Source organism: Stegostoma tigrinum, chromosome 4 (genome assembly GCF_030684315.1).
Source record: "Stegostoma tigrinum isolate sSteTig4 chromosome 4, sSteTig4.hap1, whole genome shotgun sequence".
NCBI classification, from domain to species: Eukaryota; Metazoa; Chordata; class Chondrichthyes; order Orectolobiformes; family Stegostomatidae; genus Stegostoma; species Stegostoma tigrinum.
Window position 1 is genome coordinate 5,744,996 of NC_081357.1, and position 20,234 is coordinate 5,765,229.

A 20,234-nucleotide genomic window follows, 5' to 3' on the forward strand; every position below is an offset into this window, starting at 1 on the left:
GCTGGTACAATTCCAGCATGTAAAAGATATCTGGATGGGTATATGCATAGGAAGGGTTTAGTGGGATACGGGCCAATTGCTGGTAAATGTGACTAGATTAATTTAAGATATCTGGTTGGCATGAATGAGCTGGACTGAAGGGTCTGTTTTCATTCTGTACAACTCTATGACTCTGTGACTTTAATACCCCCATCACAGTACCAGACCACAGAGTATGGCAAAAAACAAATGAATGGCAAGACATTTTAATTTGTTGGAATGCACGTGTGGTATGATGGGGTACCGCTTTAAAATTCGTTACAATTAAATATTTTCTCAGGACTGTGGAGCAGCCAGAATTTGAAAGCAAAGCTCACAGGTTACTGTGATATAATTGAGTATAGCAATTGCTTTGTGTAAGTATGTTTGTTATCTTTGCAGCGAACAGTTGAAAGTTATGTAGAAAAACGTGTGGGGAGCACATATGGACCTCCAAGTGGACGGAAAATGACAATATTTATTGATGATATCAACATGCCTGTTATCAATGAGTGGGGAGATCAGGTAAAATACTTAAGTATTTCTGCTTAAATTTATCCACTGGTGGTCTTACAGCTGTCAACCTGTCTCAAAGCTGTTTTCCTGACCTTAAATAAACGTTCAATCTTGGTTAACAAGGTGTAGAACTGGATGAACACAGCAGGCCAAACAGCATCATAGGAGCAGGAAGGCTGACGTTTTGGGCCTAGATTCTTTGTTGTTATCTCGGATTCTCCAGCATCTGAAGTTCATATTATCTCTGATACAATTTCAATCTTAGTGATATTTGCATGTATTGGTGCAGGGAAGGTTTACCAGGATGTTGCTCGATTTGGGGGATTTTAGCTATGAAGAAAAGTTGGATAGACCGGGTTTGTTTTCACTGGAACACAGGAGGTTGAGTGGCAACCTAATAGAAGTTCATAAGATTATGAATGACATGGATACAGTGGAAAAGATGAGGGTTTTTTCCAGGGTGGAAAGGACAATTACTAGGAAACACAGGTTCAAGGCGTGAGAGGGGCAGTTTAAAAGAGATATGCAAAACAATGTTTTCACATAGAGTGGTGAGTGCCTGGAACAAGTTGCCAGAGGAGATGCTGGAAGCAGACACAATAGCAGCATTCAGAGAATATCTGGATGAATACATGAATAGGATGGGAAAAAAGGGATATGGACCCTGCAAGTGAAGACAGTTTTAGTAGAGAAAGGCAAAATGTGTTGGTGCAGGCTTCGAGGACCAAATGGTCTGTTTCTGTGCTGTATCGGTCTTTATTCTCTGGCTGTATTGCATTTGCAGTTGTGATGTCAGTTATAGCTTCCAAAACATTATTGTTTTTGACTAAAACAAGACATAACCACCTGTCAGACCAGTGATTCAAGATTGTGCCTGTGAAAGACTGTAGCCCTTTGCCATTGTCTCCTTTTAATTTCTTACATAAAATGATGGTAGCATTTTCTAGTATGTTGTCCACAGCTATATTAAAATGTCTACTGATATTCTGCTTGCTTAGGCTGAGCATTTGTCATGCTGTCTATAAATTTCACAGTCAATGCGAGAACACTTTGGGATGTGCAACAGTATGGGTTTTCCTCATGTCCTGAATGACATTGACTATATACTCAAGTTGTCACCTGGGTAATAAAACACAAGTCAGCAATATTCAAACACAGATTTACTAATGTGTTACTGTGCATCTATTGGTGTCAGTTTAGGTCAGTTGGCTGGACAGCTGGTTTGTAATGCAGAGTGAGAGTGACAGGATGGGTTCAATTTCTGAGGCTACTCTTCTCAACCTGAATCCTCACCCAAGCTGTGGTGATCCTCAAGTTAAACGATCACTAGTTGCCTCTCTCTCTAATGAGACAGCAGGCTTATTGCCTGGTAAGACTATGGCAACTTTACCTGTTATACTTTGGAAATTCTAAGTGTGGAAATTTGGTACAGAAAGAGGACTTTATAACTTGTGACAGTCTAGCATTAGAAGTCTCCACCTTACTCTACCCAGACAGTTGTCTATTTGCAAGCAGCCAGTCAGTCGGTAAATCAGTTAGTGAATCAGTCAGCCATTCATTGAACTCTGTATGGAATACAATCGGAATCTAAATAGCCATACATTTTTATGGATAGTAGGAACTGCAGATGCTGGAAAATCTGAGAAACCAAGGTGTAGAGCTGAATTTTTCCGAAGAAGGGTCGAGACCTGAAACGTCAACCTTCCTTCTCCTCTGCCTGCTGTGTTCATCCAGCTCTACACCTTGGTATCACCCATTTTTTATGTTTTGTTTACTCACGGGATGTAGCATCACTGGCTGGGTCAGCATTTACTGCCTGTCATTTGTTGTCATTGAGAACATGATGATGAGTTGCCTTCTTGAACTGCTGAGATTCATATGCTGTAGATAGGCACTCATGGAGGAATTTGACGCAATATCACTGAAGGAATGGTGATATATTTTCAAGTCAGAATGTTGAGTGGCTTAAGGAGGACCTGAGATGGTAGTGTCCCCATAGATTTTCTAGATGGGAATGGTCAAGTGCTTGGAAGGTGCTGTCTAAGGAACTTTGCTGAATTACTGCAGCTCATTTTGCAGGTGGTACACATTGCTGCCATTGAGTGCTGGTGGAAGAGGGAGTTGATGTTTGTGGATGTGGTGCCAATCAAGTGAGCTGCTTTGTCCTGAATGGTGTCCAGCTTCTTGAGTCTATTCAGAGCTGCATTCATCCAGGCGAGTGCGGTATATTCTATTATAGCTGATGCACAGACTTGGCAAGTCAGGGATGAGTTACTTGTGAAAGACTCCTAAACTCTGTTGTTGACAATCACTTTACTGATGATTCACAGAGTAGTTTGAGAGGTGGAAATTGTCTATGTGGCTATTTTGTGTACAAGATATACCTGGGAAAATTTTCCATATGTCATGTAAATACCAGTTTGTTGCTGTAGAGGTTCAGCTTGGCTAGGGGTGCAGAACGTTCTAGAGCACAAGTCTTTATCACACTGCTGAAATACTGTCAGGGCCCGTAGCCTTTGCAGTATCTAATGCCTCCAACCATTTCTTGATCTCATGTGGAGGGAACCACATTGGCTGAAGACTGTGATTCTTGGGAAGTTTGGAAGAGGCCAAGATGGATCATCCACTCAGTAGGCTGAAAATTGTTGCAAATGCTTTAACCTGATCACTTAACACAGACTTTATATGTAGGCCTGAGTCACTACATTATGTTAATTGTTCATAAAGGTCCAGATCTCTCTCTCAATTCTCTGTAGTTATGTTAAATGAATTAACAAATCAAAAATCACAAAGCATAACAGAAGCAGAATATTGCAAATTTGTGCAAGGTAACAGATAGCTATCGCAACTTCTTTACACTGTGACAAGCTACCACAAACTTCAAATATCATATGCCAAAAATTCAAATTCAGAATTTGCTGTTATATCACAAATCATAAACATTTGGACTTGATGGGCTGAATGGCCTTATTTCCACTCCTATGTTTTATAAAATATGACAAATATGATAAAGTTAGTTATTTGATTATAAATTAATTTGTTCCTCACAATAAGTGCAAAGTATAGTCATGCTCTCTAAATAGAAAGAGGCAACTGGTGGTAAGTTGAACCTCAGTGTCAGCACGTCTCAGGTAGGGAGTAAGCTTCAGGAGGCAGGACCTTCGTGGTAACTTCACCTGGTATGGGAATTGAACCTGTACAGATGACATCACTTTGCATGACAAACCAGCCAGCTAACTGAGCTAACCAGTTGTGGATAGAGAAGCAAACTGAAGTCCTCCATTCATAGAGCGTTCACTATTGAAAAGGCTGTGCAACGTTTCCCAAATCCCTGTTTTGGTGAAACGAATCATGGAATTAATTACCTCAATTGCAGAGGATGCTGGGACATTGAGTAAACTGAAGGGGGAGATAAACAGATTTTTATTAGTGTTGGGTTAAAGGAGTGTGGAGAGCAGGCGACAAGTGGATTTGAGGCTGAAATAAGACCAAGCATGATGACATCAAAAGGCTGAACTGGCTCGGAATGAAATGCCTATTCCTGCTCCTAGTTCTGAAGTGATAACGTTGTTTTTGTCCATCAGATCACAAACGAAATAGTGCGTCAGATGATAGAAATGCATGGAATGTACAACTTGGATAAACCAGGAGACTTTACGAAAATTGTTGATGTACAACTAATGGCTGCAATGATCCACCCAGGAGGGGGACGCAATGATATTCCACAGCGGTTAAAGAGGCAGTTCTCAATTTTCAACTGTACATTGCCCACCAATGCTTCAATTGACAAAATCTTTGGTAACAGTAATATCTCAACTGTTTCTATCAATTATTCCCATTTTAGAGCAAATATTATTGTTGACCTATTGTATATCATACCTATTTAAGAAATATTATGGGGTGTTAACAGTAACGCTAACTTCATGTCACACAGAAAATACATTGTAAACAAAAAAAAATTGGCAATGGCTCTAAAAACGACTAATTTAAATAATTCAGCAGGGGGATGGGCACCAAAATTGTAGTTCGACTATAGAAAAGGTTGAGAGTAGGGTGGTCCGAAATAAAGTTTCAGGGAAGCAAGATGGCACTGGCAAACAAGAAGTTGGTTTGAAGTGTGCCAAATTCAATGCCAGGAGCATCCGGAATAAGGTGGGTGAACTTGCAGCATGGGTTAGTACCTGGGACTTCGATGTTGTGGCCATTTCGGAGACATGGATAGAGCAGGGACAGGAATGGTTGTTGCAGATTCCAGGATTTAGATGTTTCAGTAGGAACAGAGAAGATGGTAAAAGGGGCGGAGGTGCGGCATTGTTGGTCAAGGACAATATTACAGTTGCAGAAAGGATGTTTGGGGACTCGTCAACTGAGGTAGTATAGGCTGAGGTTAGAAACAGGAAAGGAGAGGTCACCCTGTTGGGAGTTTTCTATAGGCCTCCGAATAGTTCCAGATATGTAGATGAAAGGATAGCAAAGATGATTCTCGATAGGAGTGAGAGAGACAGGGTAGTTGTCATGAGGGACTTCAACTTTCCAAATATTGACTGGGAACACTATAGTTCGAGTACTATAGATGGGTCAGTTTTTGTCCAGTGTGTGCAGGAGGGCTTCCTGAGACAGTATGTAGATAGGCAGACAAGGGGCGAAGCCACATTAGATTTGGTACTGGGTAATGAACCTGGCCAGGTGTTAGATTTGGAAGTAGGTGAGCACTTTGGTGATAGCGATCACAATTCTGTTATGTTTACTTTAATGATGGAAAGGGATAGGTGTATACCACTGGGCAAGAGTTATAGCTGGGGGAAAGGCAATTACGATGAGATTAGGCAAGATTTAGGAAGCATAGGATGGGGAAGGAAACTGCAGGGGATGGGCACATTAGAAATGTGGAGCTTATTCAAGGAAAAGCTCCTGTGTGTCCTAGATAAGTATGTACCTGTCAGGCAGGGACGAAGTTGTAGAGTGCGGGAGCCGTGGTTTACGAAGGAGGTGGAATCTCTGGTCAAGAGGAAGAAGAAGGTTTATGTTAGGATGAGATGTGAAGGCTCAGTTAGGGCACTTGAGGGCTACGAGGTAGCCAGGAAAGACCTAAAGAGAGAGCTCAGAAGAGCCAGGAGGAGACATGAGAAGTTGTTGGCGGATAGGATCAGGGTAAAACCTAAGGCTTTCTATAGGTAATTAAGGAATAAAAGAATGACAAAAGTAAGATTAGGCCCAATCAAGGATAGTAGTGGTAAGTTGTGTGTGGAGTCAGATGAGATAGGGGAAGCGCTAAATGAAAATTTTTCAACAGTATTCATTCTAGAAAATGATAATGTTGTCGAGGAGAATACTGAGATACAGGCTACTAGACTAGGTAGGATTGAGGTTCACAAGGAAGAGGTATTAGAAATCCTACAGAGGGTGAAGATAGATAAGTCCCCTGGGCCGGATGGGATTTATCCTAGGATCCTCTGGGAAGCCAGGGAGGAGATTGCCGAGCCTTTGGCATTGATCTTTAACTCGTCATTGTCTACAGGAATAGTGCCAGATGACTGGAGGATAGCAAATGTGGTTCCCCTGTTCAAGAAGGGGAGTAGAGACAACCCTGGTAATTATAGACCAGTGCGCCTTACCTCAGTTGTTGGTAAAGTGTTGGAAAAAGTTACAGGGGATAGGATTTATAATCATCTAGAAAAGAATACTTTGATTAGGGATAGTCAGCACGGTTTTATGAAGGGAAGGTCGTGCCTCACAAACCTTATTGAGTTCTTTGAGAAGGTGACCAAACAGGTAGATGAGAGTAAACCGGTTGATGTGGTGTATATGGATTTCAGCAAGGCATTCGATAAGGTTCCCCACAATGGGCTATTGTACAAAATGCGGAGGATTGGAATTGTTGGAGATATAGCAGTTTGGATCGAAAATTGGCTTCTGAAAGAAGACAGAGGGTGGTAATTGATGGGAAATGTTCAGCCTGGAGAGCAGTTACTAGTGGTGTACTGCAAGGGTCGGTGTTGGGTCCACTGCTGTTTGTCATTTTTATCAATGACCTGGATGAGGGCGTAGAAGGATGGGTTAGTAAATTTGCAGACAACACTAAGGTCAGTGGAGTTGTGGATAGTGACGAAGGATGCTGTAGGTTGCAGAGAGACATAGATAAGCTGCAGAGCTGGGCTGAGAGGTGGCAAATGGAGTTTAATGTGGACAAGTGTGAGGTGATGCACCTTGGTAGGAGTAACCAGAAGGCAAAGTACAGGCTAATGGTAAGATTCTTAGTAGTGTAGATGAGCAGAGAGATCTCGGTGTCCATGTACACAGATCCTTGAAAGTTGCCACCCAGGTTGACAGGGCTGTTAAGAAGGCAGACAGTGTTTTAGCTTTTATTAATAGAGGGATCGAGTTCTGGAACCAAGTGGTTATGGTGAAGCTGTACAAAACTCTGGTGCGGCCACACTAGGAGTATTGCGTACAGTTCTGGTCACCGCATTATAAGAAGGATGTGTAAGCTTTGGAAAGGGTGCAGAGGAGATTTACTAGGATGTTGCCTGGTATGGAGGGAAGGTCTTATGAGGAAAGGCTGAGGGACTTGAGGCTGTTTTCATTAGAGAGAAGAAGGTTGAGAGGTGACTTAATTGAAACATATAAAATAATCAGAGGGTTAGATAGGGTGGATAGGGAGAGCCTTTTTCCTAGGATGGTGACGGCGAGCACGAGGGGTCATAGCTTTGAATTGAGGGGTGAAAGATATAGGACAGATGTCAGAGGTAGTTTCTTTACTCAGAGAGTAGTAAGGGAATGGAACGCTTTGCCTGCAATGGTGGTAGATTCGCCAACTTTAAGTACATTTAAGTCGTCATTGGATAAGCATATGGACGCACATGGAATAGTGTAGGTTAGATGGGTTTCAGATCGGTATGACAGGTCGGCACAACATCGAGGGCCGAAGGGCCTGTACTGTGCTGTAATGTTCTATGGTCTATGTTCTGTGTTCTAATACGAAAACAGAACCTGGTGCAGAATTTCTAAAGGTCTAGCAGCATCTGTGGAGAGAAAGTCGAGGTAACGTTTTGAGTCTAGTGACCCTTCTTCAGAACCAATCTTTAATAAGCGAAATATTGTTGATTCATTATAATACAAAAATAATTGAATGAAATGTAAATATTTAACTTTATATAATGAAAATATATTACATTCAAACAAACATACGCTCACAAGCACACACAAAAATTCATTGTTTTCTCTCTGTAGAAATTCACTTTAAAAAAGGAATACTTTGGCTGATATGTCCTAGTTCTCGAAGACAAAAAGAATAGCGTTTGAGATGTTGAGATGGTTTCCAGTCTGATATTCTGGTACACAAAGACATGTTGCTGAACACATGAAGTTGTTATGTAGAACATAGAACATAAAACAGTGCAGCACAATACAGGTCCTTTGGCCCACAATGTTGTGCTGACCTATTATCCTACGAAAATCAAACTACCCTGAATACCGTACACTTTACAATCATTCATGTGCCTATCCAAGAGTCGCTTCAAAGCCTGTAGAGTATCTGACTCCACTACCACTGCCAGCAGCGCATCCCATATGCCCGCCACTTTCTATAAAGAACCTACGTTTGACATCTCCCCTATACCTTCCTCCAATATACCTTAAAATTATGACTTCTCATAATAGACATTTCTGGCCTGGGAAAAAGTCTGTAGCTATTCACTCTTCCTATTCCTCTCATCGTCTTGTACACCTCTATCAAGTCAACTCTCACCCTTCTTCGCTCCAATGAAAAAAAACCCTCGATCTTTCCTTATAAGACCTGCCCTCCAGTCCAGGCAACATCCTGATAAATCTCCTCTGCACCCTCTCTAAAGCTTCCATATTCTTCCTATAATGAGGCGACCAGAAATGAACACAATATTTCAAGAGATAATGGGAGCTGCGGATGCTGGAGAATCCGAGATAACAAAGTGTGGAGCTAGAAGAACACAGCAGGCCAAGCAGCATCTTAGGAGCAGGAAAGCTGACGTTTTGGGCCTAGACCCTTCATCAGAAAAGCTGATGAAGGGTCTAGGCCCAAAACATCAGCTTTTGTGCTCCTAAGATGCTGCTTGGCCTGCTGTGTTCATCCAGCTGCACACAATATTCCAAGTGTGGTCTAACCAGGGTTTTATAGAGCTACAGCATAACCTCATGGCTCTTAAACTCAATCTCCCTGCCAATGAAAGCCAACACACCATATGCCTTCTTTTCAACTTGGGTAGCAACTTTGAGGGATCTATGGACATGGACCCCAAGATCCCTCTGTTCCTCCACACTGCCAAGAATTCTGCCATTAACCCTGCATTCTCCATTCAAATTTGACCTTCCAGAATGAACCACTTCACTATTTTCTGTGTTGAATTCCATCTGCCACTTCTTTGCCCAGTTCTGCATCCTGTCAATGTCCCGTTGCAACCTACAACAGCCCTCCCTGCTGTCCACAACTCCACCAACCCTCGTGTCTTCAGCAGACTTACAAACCTGTCCTTCCACTTCCTCATCCAAGTCATTTATAAAGATCACAAAGAGCAGTGGTCCCAGAGCAGATCCCTGCAGAACATCACTGGTCACCGAGCTCCAGGCTCAATACCTACTACCATCTATTACCATCCTCTGTCTTCTACTGGACAGCCAATTCTGTATCCAGACAGCCAAATTTTCCTGAATTCCATGTCTCCCACTTTCTGAATGAGCCTACCATGGGGAATCTTCTCAATGCCTTGCTAAAATCCATATATACCACATCCACTGCTCTGCCTTCATCAATATGTTTTGTCACATCCTCAAAGAATTCAATAAGGCTTGTGAGGCATGACCTGCCCCTCACAAAGCCATGCTGACTGTAATCAAACTGTGCTTTTCCAAATAATCATAAATAATATCTCTCCAAATCCTCTCCAATAATTTGTCCACCACAGAAGTAAGTCTAACTGGTCTGTAATTCCCAAGATTATCCTATTCCCTTGCTTGAACAAGGGAATGACATTTGACACCCTCATGGTTGCTGTAGTTATTCACAAAATGTTGACAAAAAATAAGATAGGATCAAAAACAAAGTTGCTGGAAAAGCTCAGCAGGCCTGGCAGCATCTGTGAAGGAAAAAAAAGAGTTAACGTTTTGGGTCCAGTGACCGTTCCTCAGAACAGATTGAGGCTGGGAAAATGTCAGTTTATATGCAGAAAGAAGGAAGGGGTTGGAGTACTGTGTAAACACAGGATAAAGTTTAAAGACAAAGAGAGAGAAGAACAGTTGTACAGGTGATAACGATGAGGCTGGAAGGGTGAATAGTTGTTAATGGGAACCATTAGCGACTATCCTTCACAGATGCTGCCTGACCTGCTGAATTTTTCCAGAAACTTTGTTTTAGTTCTTGATTTACAGCATTTTTATTCTGTTTTTATTCCATAAGACAGGATGTTCATGCAATAGTAACTGAACCCGGGCTTGAGGTAATGCAGTGAACCATTAACAAAGGGCTTTTTCTGGAGATAATGGGAACTGCAGATGCTGGAGAATTCCAAGATAATAAAATGTGAGGCTGGATGAACACAGCAGGCCAAGCAGCATCTCAGGAGCACAAAAGCTGACGTTTCGGGCCTAGGCCCTTCATCAGAGGCTTTTTCTAGAAATGGCTAAACTGGAAAACTTCTTTCTTTCTGCATGTTGGTCATTGGCCAATCCAAACAATCTCCATAGCAGACACCCTGACCTGACAGTCATTAACTTGGCAACGGCATCTCCAGTCAATAAGCAACTTGCAAGACATGTGTCGATAAGACATGCCTTGTTAAAATGATGTCCAATGTTCTTTCATTGATTTCTTTAAAAATAATCAGTCCGGTTATCTGTAATCCTTCAAACTCAAGTCCACAAAATATGAAGCCTTCTCAACCAACATATTGAGCAAGAGTAGGTCATTTCTTCCCTTTGCACATGGTTGGCCAATGGTTGGCACCTGGTTGAATGCTATTTTTCCACATGATTCTGAAATTCCCTAATTTCTTTAATATCTAGAATTCTACCACCTGAATCTTAGACAATGTTGTTTGAATGAAATCTTATTATTTCTTAATAAGTAAGAAATTAGAAGTTAACTGGTGAATTGTCTAAACTGAATCATACAAATTACAACCCAGAGAATTTTTTAAAAAATTTATAGGAATTATTGGAAATGGATACTTCCAACCTTCCAGAAACTTCATTCCTTCAATCTGTAATATGATATCAAAACTCGTTCCCGCAAGCAGAATCCTCTGGCAGTGGACAAAGGTACTGTTGTAGTTGTGAATGTTTAATTTTGTTTTTAAATGAGCTGAGGATGTCATGAAGAAATTTGTAAAACATATCAAGGCACATTTCTCAAAAGATAATGAGCAACATCAAACCTAATAAAACAATTCACAAGAGAGACAGCTGTCGGGACAAATGCCTGGTCCACTGATGTCCTTTAGGGAAGGAAACTTCATCCTTACCTGGTCTAGCCTGCATGTGAATCCAGACCCACTGCAATGACATTGAGATTTAACTGTCCACTGGGCAATTATGGATGAGCAATAAATGCTGGCCCTCATCCATTGAATGAAAACTGTACTCTGTACGGTTCTGGTCCCCACATCACCTGAAGGATGTGAATGCTTTGGAGTGGGTGCAGAGGAGGATGTTGCCTGGTATGGAGGGTGCTAGCTATGAAGAGGGGTTGAATAGATTTGGATTATTTACATTAGAAAGACGAAGGTTGAGACGGGGACCTGATTGAGGTCTACAAAATCGTGAGAGGTGTAGACAGGGTGGATAGTAAGAAGCATTTTTCCCAGAGTGAGGAACTCAATTACTAGGGGTCACAATTTCAAGGAGAAAGTTTAAGGGAGATTTGTGTGGAAAGTTTGTTACGCAGAGGGTGGTGGGTGTCAGCGGAGGTGGTAGAGGCGGGCACGATAGTGTCAGTTAAGATGTATCTAGACAGATACATGAATGGGCAGGGAGCAGAAGGATATAGACCCTTGGAAAATGGGCGACAGGTTTAGATAGTGGATCTAGATCAGTGCAGGGTTGAAGGGCTGAAGGGCCTGTTCCTGTGCTGTAATTTTCTTTGTTCTTCTTCATTCTCAATAAAAAAGCTATGTTTTAAGTCAATTGGCTACATTTGCAGTCTGTAGTTTAGAATCATTCCAGCTGTATCAGTTCAATTCCCATTCTGGGTGAAATAAACAAATGATACTTAAAAGGGGCAGCGCAGTGTCTTAGTGGTGAGCACTGGTGCCTCACAGCACCAGGACCCAAGTTCAGTTCTACTCTCGGACGACTGTTTGTGTGGAGTTTGCACATTCTTCCTGTGTCTGCATGAGTTTCCTCTGGGACGCTCTAGTTTTCTCTCCCAGTCCAAAGATGTACCGGCTAGGTGGATTGGCCGTGCTAAATTGTCCATAGTGTTCAGGGATGTGTAAATGTGTTAGCCACGGGAAATGTAGGATTACAGGAAACGAGTAAGGGTATGGGCTTAAATGGGATGCCTTTCAGAGGGTTGGTGTGGGCTTTTTGGGCTGAATGACCTGTTTCCACTCTGTAAGGATTATATGAGGAAGGGTATATATACTATTTTGTGACAAGAGCAGCACAAGATGCAGGGAAATCGATTGTAAACCTGTTCCAAAGCATAATTCAGGGGTGTACGTAAAAGCAAAGGGCTGGGGAAACTCATTCAGTAGGCCTAGAAGCATTTGTGGAGACAGAAACAGAGTCAATATTTCATGTCTGATATGACTCCACTTCAGAGCTGTTGGGGTGATAAGCAGGTGTTAAAGATTATAAGGGTTCTCACAGCGAAGGAAAAGGGGTTGCTAACGATGGTGGGAAAGATAGAAATGTAAAGAGGGTGTGAAAATGAGAAAATAAATCAGAGAGAATGTGTTTGTGATGGAATGTCATGTTTGGCAAATTTAACAGAATTGTTGGAAGACGTAGAAAGCCAGAGAGATACAGGGAAAGCTATGGACATTTAGATTTCTAGAAGATGTTTAATAATGCACTCCATGTTCAGCTACTGAATAAGATAAAGACCCCTGGTGTTGGAGGTATATATTAGCAATGGGTAGAGGATTGGCTTACTAATATAAGAGAGGGAGTTGGGATTGGGGGTATTTTCAGGATGGCAACCTGTAACTGGTGGAGTGCCACAGAGTTCAGTGCTGGAGCCACAATTATTTGTAATATATATTAATGAATGGATAAAGAAAATGAGAGCGGATGACGCAAAAATAGGTGGAGCGGCAAATGGTGAGGGGTGACACAAAGCATTTACAGAGAGATGTAGGTAGATTAATCAAGTGATTAAAAATTTAGCACACAGAATAAGACCATTATGCCATAAGAGATTGGATTAGGAGTAGGCCATTTGGCCCCTTTAACATGCTCCGCCATTTAGTATGATTATGGCTGATCCAACATATTTTGTGTCCACTTATTCTAAAGAATTTATCTATCTCAGCCCAAAATCTGCACAAAAAATGTGCCCCACAGCTTTCTGTAGCAAGGAGCTCCAAAGACTCTCAAACATCAGGCAAAATTCCTCCTTATCTCAGCTTTAAATTAACTCCCTTTATTCTGAGACTATGCCGTCCAGTCCTAGACTCTCCCTTGAAGGGAAACATCCTCTCGGTGTTTACCCTGTCAGGCCCCTTAAGAATCTTATATATTTCAATGCAATTACTTCTCATTCCTTTAAATTCCAATGAGTAGAGTCTCAACTTGCTTAGCTTTTTTTGCACATAAGACCACAGACTCCAATGAAACAATAGCTTTCCTTAAATAGCAGTGCCAGAACTGTTCGCAGTATTCACAGGCACTTTATTTACATCAGACTTTCCTACTTTTATACTTCAACCCCATTGAAATAAGGGCCAACATTCCATTAACCTTCATGATTGTCTGTTAAACCTATGTGCTAGCCTTCTGTGATTTGCACACAGATAGCACATCCCTTTGTGTTGTAGTTTTCTGCAGTTTTTCTCATTTAACTCGTGTTCTATTCTTTTGTTCTCCCTTTCAAAATGAACAACTTCACATTTTCCCATATTACACTCCATTTCAACCTTTTTCTCACTTTTTTAACCTATCATAGCTCTCTGTAAACTATATATATATTCCTATTACAACAAGCCTTTCCACCTATTTTTTTGTCATCTGCAATATGGCTATATTACATTTGCTTCCTTCCTCCAAGTTAATAATATATAATGTAGACATTTGTGTTCAGTCCTGATCCCTGTGGTGCCCCACTGATTACAAGTTACTGACCTGACAAAGAACTCCTAATCCCTACTCGCTGTTTCCTGCCCATTAATCAATTCTCTATCTATGCCAATATACTAGTTCCAACAAAAACCAAAAGAACTGTGGATGCTCTAAATCAGGAACAAAAACAAAGTTGCTGGAAAAGCTCAGCCAGTCTGGCAGCATCTGTGAAGGAGAAAACAGAGTTAGCGTTTTGGGTCCAGTGACCCTTCCTCAGAACGGAGTTCTCAGGTCACTGGACCCGAAACATTAACACTGTTTTCTCCTTCAAAGATGCTGCCAGACCTGCTGAGCTTTTCCAGCAACTTTGTTTTTGCACTATTTCCAACAAACTGGGTTTTTATGACCTCAACTTTGCAGAACTTTGTCAAATGCTTTCTGGAGGTCCAAATACAACACATTTACTGGTTCCCGTCTATCCACTATGGTTGGACCTTCTTTGAAAAACTCTAATTTAACAGTCAGGTAGGATTTCCTTTCCATGATGCCACACTGACTCTGTTTCATTAGATTATGATTTCCCAAAAGTGCCACAATTACTTCCTTATTAATTGATTCCAACATTTTTCCAACAAAAGGTATTAGCTAATTGGTCTGCAGTTAACCTCTTTTTGCCACCCTTTTTGAATATCAGGATTTCGCATTTCCAAATCTCAGGCACTTCTCCAGAATACAAAGATTTTTTGAAAATTACAACCAATGCATCAACTATATCTGTAGCTCCTTCTTTTAGGATCCTAGAATGCAAGCTATCAAGGTCAGTGGATTTCTTGTTCTAGATACAAATATTAATGACTTTGAACACAGAAGCAAATGTACTGGAGCCAAATTTGTGAAAAATACAAAAGTAAAAGGAAAGGCAGGTTGCAAGAGGGATATGAACAGCTTACAAAGCAATATTGATGGGTTAAGTAAATAGGCTAAAGTTGGTAAATGGAGTATAATGTGGGAAAATGTGAAGTTCATTTGGAAGAACAATAGAGCAGAGTATTAAAACAGGAACAAAAACAAAGTTGCTGGAAAAGCTCAGCAGGTCTGGCAGCATCTGTGAAGAAGAAAACAGAGTTAACGTTTCGGGTCCGGTGACTCTTCCTGAGAACAGTTCTTTTGGTTTGTATGGAGCTAGAGTATTATTTCAATGGAGAAAAATTTGCAGAAAGCTGCAACACATAGGAACCTGAGGTAGTTGTGCACAAAAATGAAAGCTAGCACAAAGTTGCAGCAGGTAATCAAGAAGCCAAATGAAATGTTGACCTTTATTTCAAGGGGGCTGGAGTATAATAGTAGAGAAATTTTACTGCAACCGTATAAGGTGCTGGTGAGATCACATCTGAAGCAGTTTTGGTCCTCTTATTTAAGGAAAGATATTATTTCTCTGGGGCAATTCAAAGAAAGTTCACTAGGCTAATCCCTGGTATGGAAGGATTGTCTTATGAGCCAAGGCTAAACAGATTGCAGATCTGCTCATGGGAATTTTGAAGAATGAGTAGTGATCTCATTGAAGCATAAACAATTTTTAAGGAAATGCTGATCGTCTAAGACCAGAGGGCATAGCCTCATAGTAAAGGGATGGTATCTTAAGACTGAGAGGAGGAGGAATTTCTTCGCTCAGAAAGTTGAGAGTCTTTGGACCTGCTTGCCACAGAAAGTTGTGGGAACAGAGTCCTTGTATATATTTAAGGCTGAGATAGAGAGATTCTTGATTGATTGTTGGGGGGGTGTTGCGATAGAAATAAAGGGTTATGGGGAAAATGCAGGAAAGTGGACATGATGAATATTAGGTCAGCCTTGATCCTATTGAACGGTGCAAGAAGATCAAGGGCCAAATGGCCTACTCCGGTTCCTTTCTCTCATGGTCTTAGGGTCTGGTATGGTGATGTTGAGGAGTTTAGGCCTGTACTCATTGGAGTTCAGATGTCTGAGGTGAACTTAGTGGAACATACAAGATATAAGCCTAAATGTGGAAACACTGTTTACCCTTGTGGATAAATGTATGAACAAGGGGCATAATCTCAGACTGAATGCTACCCAATTAGGACAGAGATAAAGTAGATTTTCTCCTCTCAGAAATTAGTGAATCCGTGGAAGTCTTTACCACAGACAACTGTAGAGAATGGGTTCTTAAATATATCCAAGGCTAAGATAGTCAGATTTTTAACAAGATTTGCATCTTAAAGGTATGAAGCATTTGGAATAAATTACAGGAATGAATGGCACAGTTCAAGGTAAATGAAGGTCATAAGGGTTTTTACAATGTTAAAAGAGGGGAGGGCTCAGGAGAGATTATTAAAGTTTCCAAATCAAGTAATAGGACAGAAATCATGGAAGGAGTCAGGAATATAGCATCAGGAAAAGCAGATAAGGGGATAACTATGAGAAGAGGTGGTCAAAACAGGACTGAGGATAGTGGCTCTTAAATTAGTGCAGTACACAAAACAATTTATATGAGCTTGTAGCATAAATTGAAATTGATGGATAGATATTGTGACTAGGGCTTGGAAGAGATATTCAAGGACATGTGTTCTATTGAAAGGATAGGCAGAGGGGTTGAGGTTACCTTGTTAGTTAGAAATGAAATGAAATCAATATTGATGTAGGGTCCGAAGGCATAGAATCTGTGTGGGTGGAGTTGATGAACCACGAAGGACAAAAGGTCCTGACGGGAGTTATGTTCAGGATGACTAGCAGTAATCAGGATGTGAGGCAGAAAATAAATCTGAAGATAGAAAAGGCGAGTGAGAATGGACTTCAACACACAAGCAGAGTGGGAAAATCAGGTTGATAGCACATGCCAAAAAAAAATTCATAGATTGTATGTGCAATGGTATTTTTTGGAGCAGCTATGGTAAGACTCCATGAGCAAATAGGCAATTCTTGGTTTGGTGATGTGTAATGAGGCAGACTTGATTAGGTAAAAGGACCCTTAGGAGGCAGTGACCATAAAATGATGGAATTCACCCTGCAATTGAGAGAGGGAAGCTGGAATCAGCTGTAATGCTAACCCAATTAAGTAAATGTAACTGCAAATAAATAAGGAAGGAACTGGCCAGATTTGATTAGAAGAAGGGTCTAACAGAGAAGGCAGTGGAGCAACAATGGCATGAATTTCTGAGGATAATTCAGGAGGCAGACCAAAAATTCATCCCATGTTTATGATGAAAATTTGCAGGAAGCCATGGGATTGGGATGCTTTTGAGAGCCAGCAGAAGACAAATAGAAAAAACAGTAAGTAGGGAGAAGATGAAATATGGGATTAAGCTAGCTTGTAATATAAAAGAAGATTGCAAGTGTTTTTTTTAAGAAGGCCAGAAAGTGACAGAAGTGGCCATTGGACCTTGGTCATTGATAACATTTTATAGTCCATTATTAAGGATGAAATTGTGCAGCACTTGGAAGTCTATGGTAAAACAGGCCTGAGTCAGGATAGCTTCTTTGGGGGAAGGTCATGCATGACAAATCTGTTCAAATTCTTTGAGAAGGTAATGAGCAAGTTAGTCAAAGGAGAGCCAGAGAACATGATCCATTTGGATTTCCAGAAGGCTTTTGACAAGATACCACACAGGAAGCTGTTAAATAAGAAAAGAGCCCATGGTGGTAGGGCAAGTTACTAGCATGAATAGAGGATTGGCTGACTGGCAGAAGGAAGAGAGTGGGGGTGAAGGGGTCTTTTACAAGGTTAGTAGCTGCTGACTAGCCGAGTTCTGCAGGAATCAATGATGGGACCACAATTATTCAAGTTATACATGAACAAATTGAACAAAGAAAACAAGGGCATTGTTGCTAATTTTGCTGATGACACATAGGTAGATGGAGGGGCAAGTAGTGTTGGGGAAGCAGGGAGGTTGCAGAAGGGCTTGGACAAGCTAGATGTGTGACAGAGAAATGGCAGATAGAATGCACTTTGGGAAAATATGAGGTTGTTGGCTATGGTGGAAGAATTGAAGCAAAGGCTATTTTCTAAATGCACCACGGGCTTCAGAGATGTAAAGCACAAGGGGACAAAGGAGTCTTTGTTCAGGATTCTCTTAACGTTAACATGTAGGTTCAGTTAGCAGTCAGAAAGGCAAATGCGATGTTAGTAATCATTTGGGGAAGACTACAGTACAAGTGCAGGAATGCATCACTGAGGCTGTGTAATGCTCTGGCCAGCCAGACCATATATGGAATATTTTGGGCTCCGTAGCTAAAGAAGAATGTGCTGGTTTTGGAGTAAGTCCAGAGGAGGTTTCCAAAAATGATACTGAGGATGAATGGCTTTACATTTGAGCAGCGGTTGAGAGCTCTGTCTGTACTCGATTGAGTTTAGAAGGATGAGGAGGGATCTGATTCAAACTTACAGGAAACTGAGAGGCCTGGATAGATTAGATGTGGAGAAGATGTGTCCAGTAGTAGAAGAGACTAGAGCCCAACGGCACAGTCTCGGAGTGAAGGGATAACCTTTCGAACTGAGATGAGGAGTAATTTCTTCAACCAAAGGATGGTGAATTAGTGGCACTCATCGCCACAGATGGCTGTGGAGGCCTAGCCATTGAACATGTTTAACACAGAGATAGGTAGGTTCTTGATTAGTAAGGGGATACAGGGAAATGGGGAAAAGGCTGCAGAATGGGGTTGAGAAACATCCCAGCCATGATCGAATGGCAGAGCAGACTCATTGGGCCAAATGGCTTAATTTTACTCCTGTTTTGTGAGGTTTTATCAGCTTAATCTGCAGTGGAATAAGGATAATGGGGAAGGGACAGGAAAGTGGAATTGATGAATATCAGATCAACTTGACCCCATTTGATTTTGGAGAAGAGTCAATGATTGAATGGGCTACTCTTATGTACCTCCGGTAATTAGGATTAAACTTTTAGAAAGGTGATTCTATTCTTTGACGCAAGAGGGAAACAAGCATTACTGAAATGGTAACCTCTTTTCAGCAAGTCTGATTTTCTTTTCCATCAAAGCCAGTGAACAACAATTCCAGGCATTGAAAAACAATTCCTAGTCACAAATGCCAGGTCACCTTGTCATCCCAGATTAAACTCACTGTGTTTATTTCATGCAAATCTTCTTCTTTTAGGTAAAAATGCTACCTACTCCAGCTAAATTTCATTACATCTTTAATCTGAGGGATCTATCTCGCATTTGGCAAGGAATGTTGAACATCATGGCTGAGGAATGCTCTGATCTGGAGACACTCCTAGCTTTGTTCAAACATGAATGCACCAGGGTTATTGCAGACAGGTAATTACATTGTTTAATAGGGAAATTAGACTAAATGTTATTTCTGTAAATATGTCATATTACTGAGTCATTAATTTAAGTATCTAGTTTTAATTTACTTGGTGACAACACTTTAATAGGTGTAATGGTTCTTAACCTTAAAACTTTTCTGTCCATTTTTTCATCTTGCATATTAATTAATAGAGTAAAACAAAGCAGCACCAAAGTTTGTAACCAAGTTGCAATATTTGAGAATATAATGGTACAATTGGGAATTCAGTGTGGGGCTGAAGGGTCTGCTCATATTCATTTTTTTTGTTTTATGTCTAGTGAATAGTCAGAGCCTTGGAGATGTACAGCAGGAAACAGACCCTTCGGTCCAGCTCATCCGTGCCGACCAGATATCCTAACCTGATCTAGTCCCATTTGGCCCATATCCCTTTCAACCCTATCTTTTCAAATATCCATCCAGATGCTTTTTAAATGTTGTAATTGTGCCAGCCTTCACCACTTCTTATTGCATGCCATTCCATAAACGCACCATCCTCTGAGTGAAACAATTGTCCCTTCGGCTCCTTTTAAATCTTTTCCCCTCACTTTAACCCTTGCCTTCAAGTTGTGGACTCCCCTATCCCCGGGAAAAGACCTTGACTATCCATGCCCCTCAATGATTTTAAAAATTTCTGTAAGGTCATCCTTCAACCTCCGAAGTCCAGGGGAAAGTAACCCTACCTATTCAGCCTCTCCCCAAAGCTCAAACCCTCCAATTCTGGCAACATACTTGCAAATCCTTTCTGAACCTTTTTAAGTGTAACAACACCTTTCCTATAGCAGGGTGACCAGAATTGCACACAGTATTCCAAAAGTGGCCTAAGCAATGTCCTATATAGCCGCAACATGATCTCCTGACTCCTATACTCAAAGCACTGACCAATGAAGGCAAGAGTACTGAAAGCCTTCTTCAATACCTGTCTACCTGCAACTTCACTTACAAGGAACCTGCACCCCAAGATTTCTTTCTTCAGCAACATTCCCCAAAGACCTTACCATTTATCATGTACATCCCGCCCTGATTTTCCCTCCCAAAATGCAGCATCTCAGATTTATCTGAATTAGATTTCATTTGCCATTCCTCGTCCAATTAGCCTACCTGATCATGATCTAGTGGTATAACTGGACTGTTT

General features: G+C 41.1%; 1 protein-coding gene across 1 annotated transcript in view; it reads left to right on the forward strand.

Moving 5' to 3' along the window:
- The window catches only part of LOC125452339 (dynein axonemal heavy chain 8-like), a 1,009,221-nt gene that overhangs the window by 775,752 nt on the left and 213,235 nt on the right, over positions 1–20,234 (forward strand). Inside the window, exons 71-74 of the mRNA XM_059645685.1 lie at positions 421–543; positions 4,119–4,332; positions 10,712–10,821; positions 18,908–19,071. Of these exons, the coding sequence (XP_059501668.1) occupies positions 421–543; positions 4,119–4,332; positions 10,712–10,821; positions 18,908–19,071 (611 nt within the window). The remainder of the gene's footprint in view (positions 1–420; positions 544–4,118; positions 4,333–10,711; positions 10,822–18,907; positions 19,072–20,234) is intronic.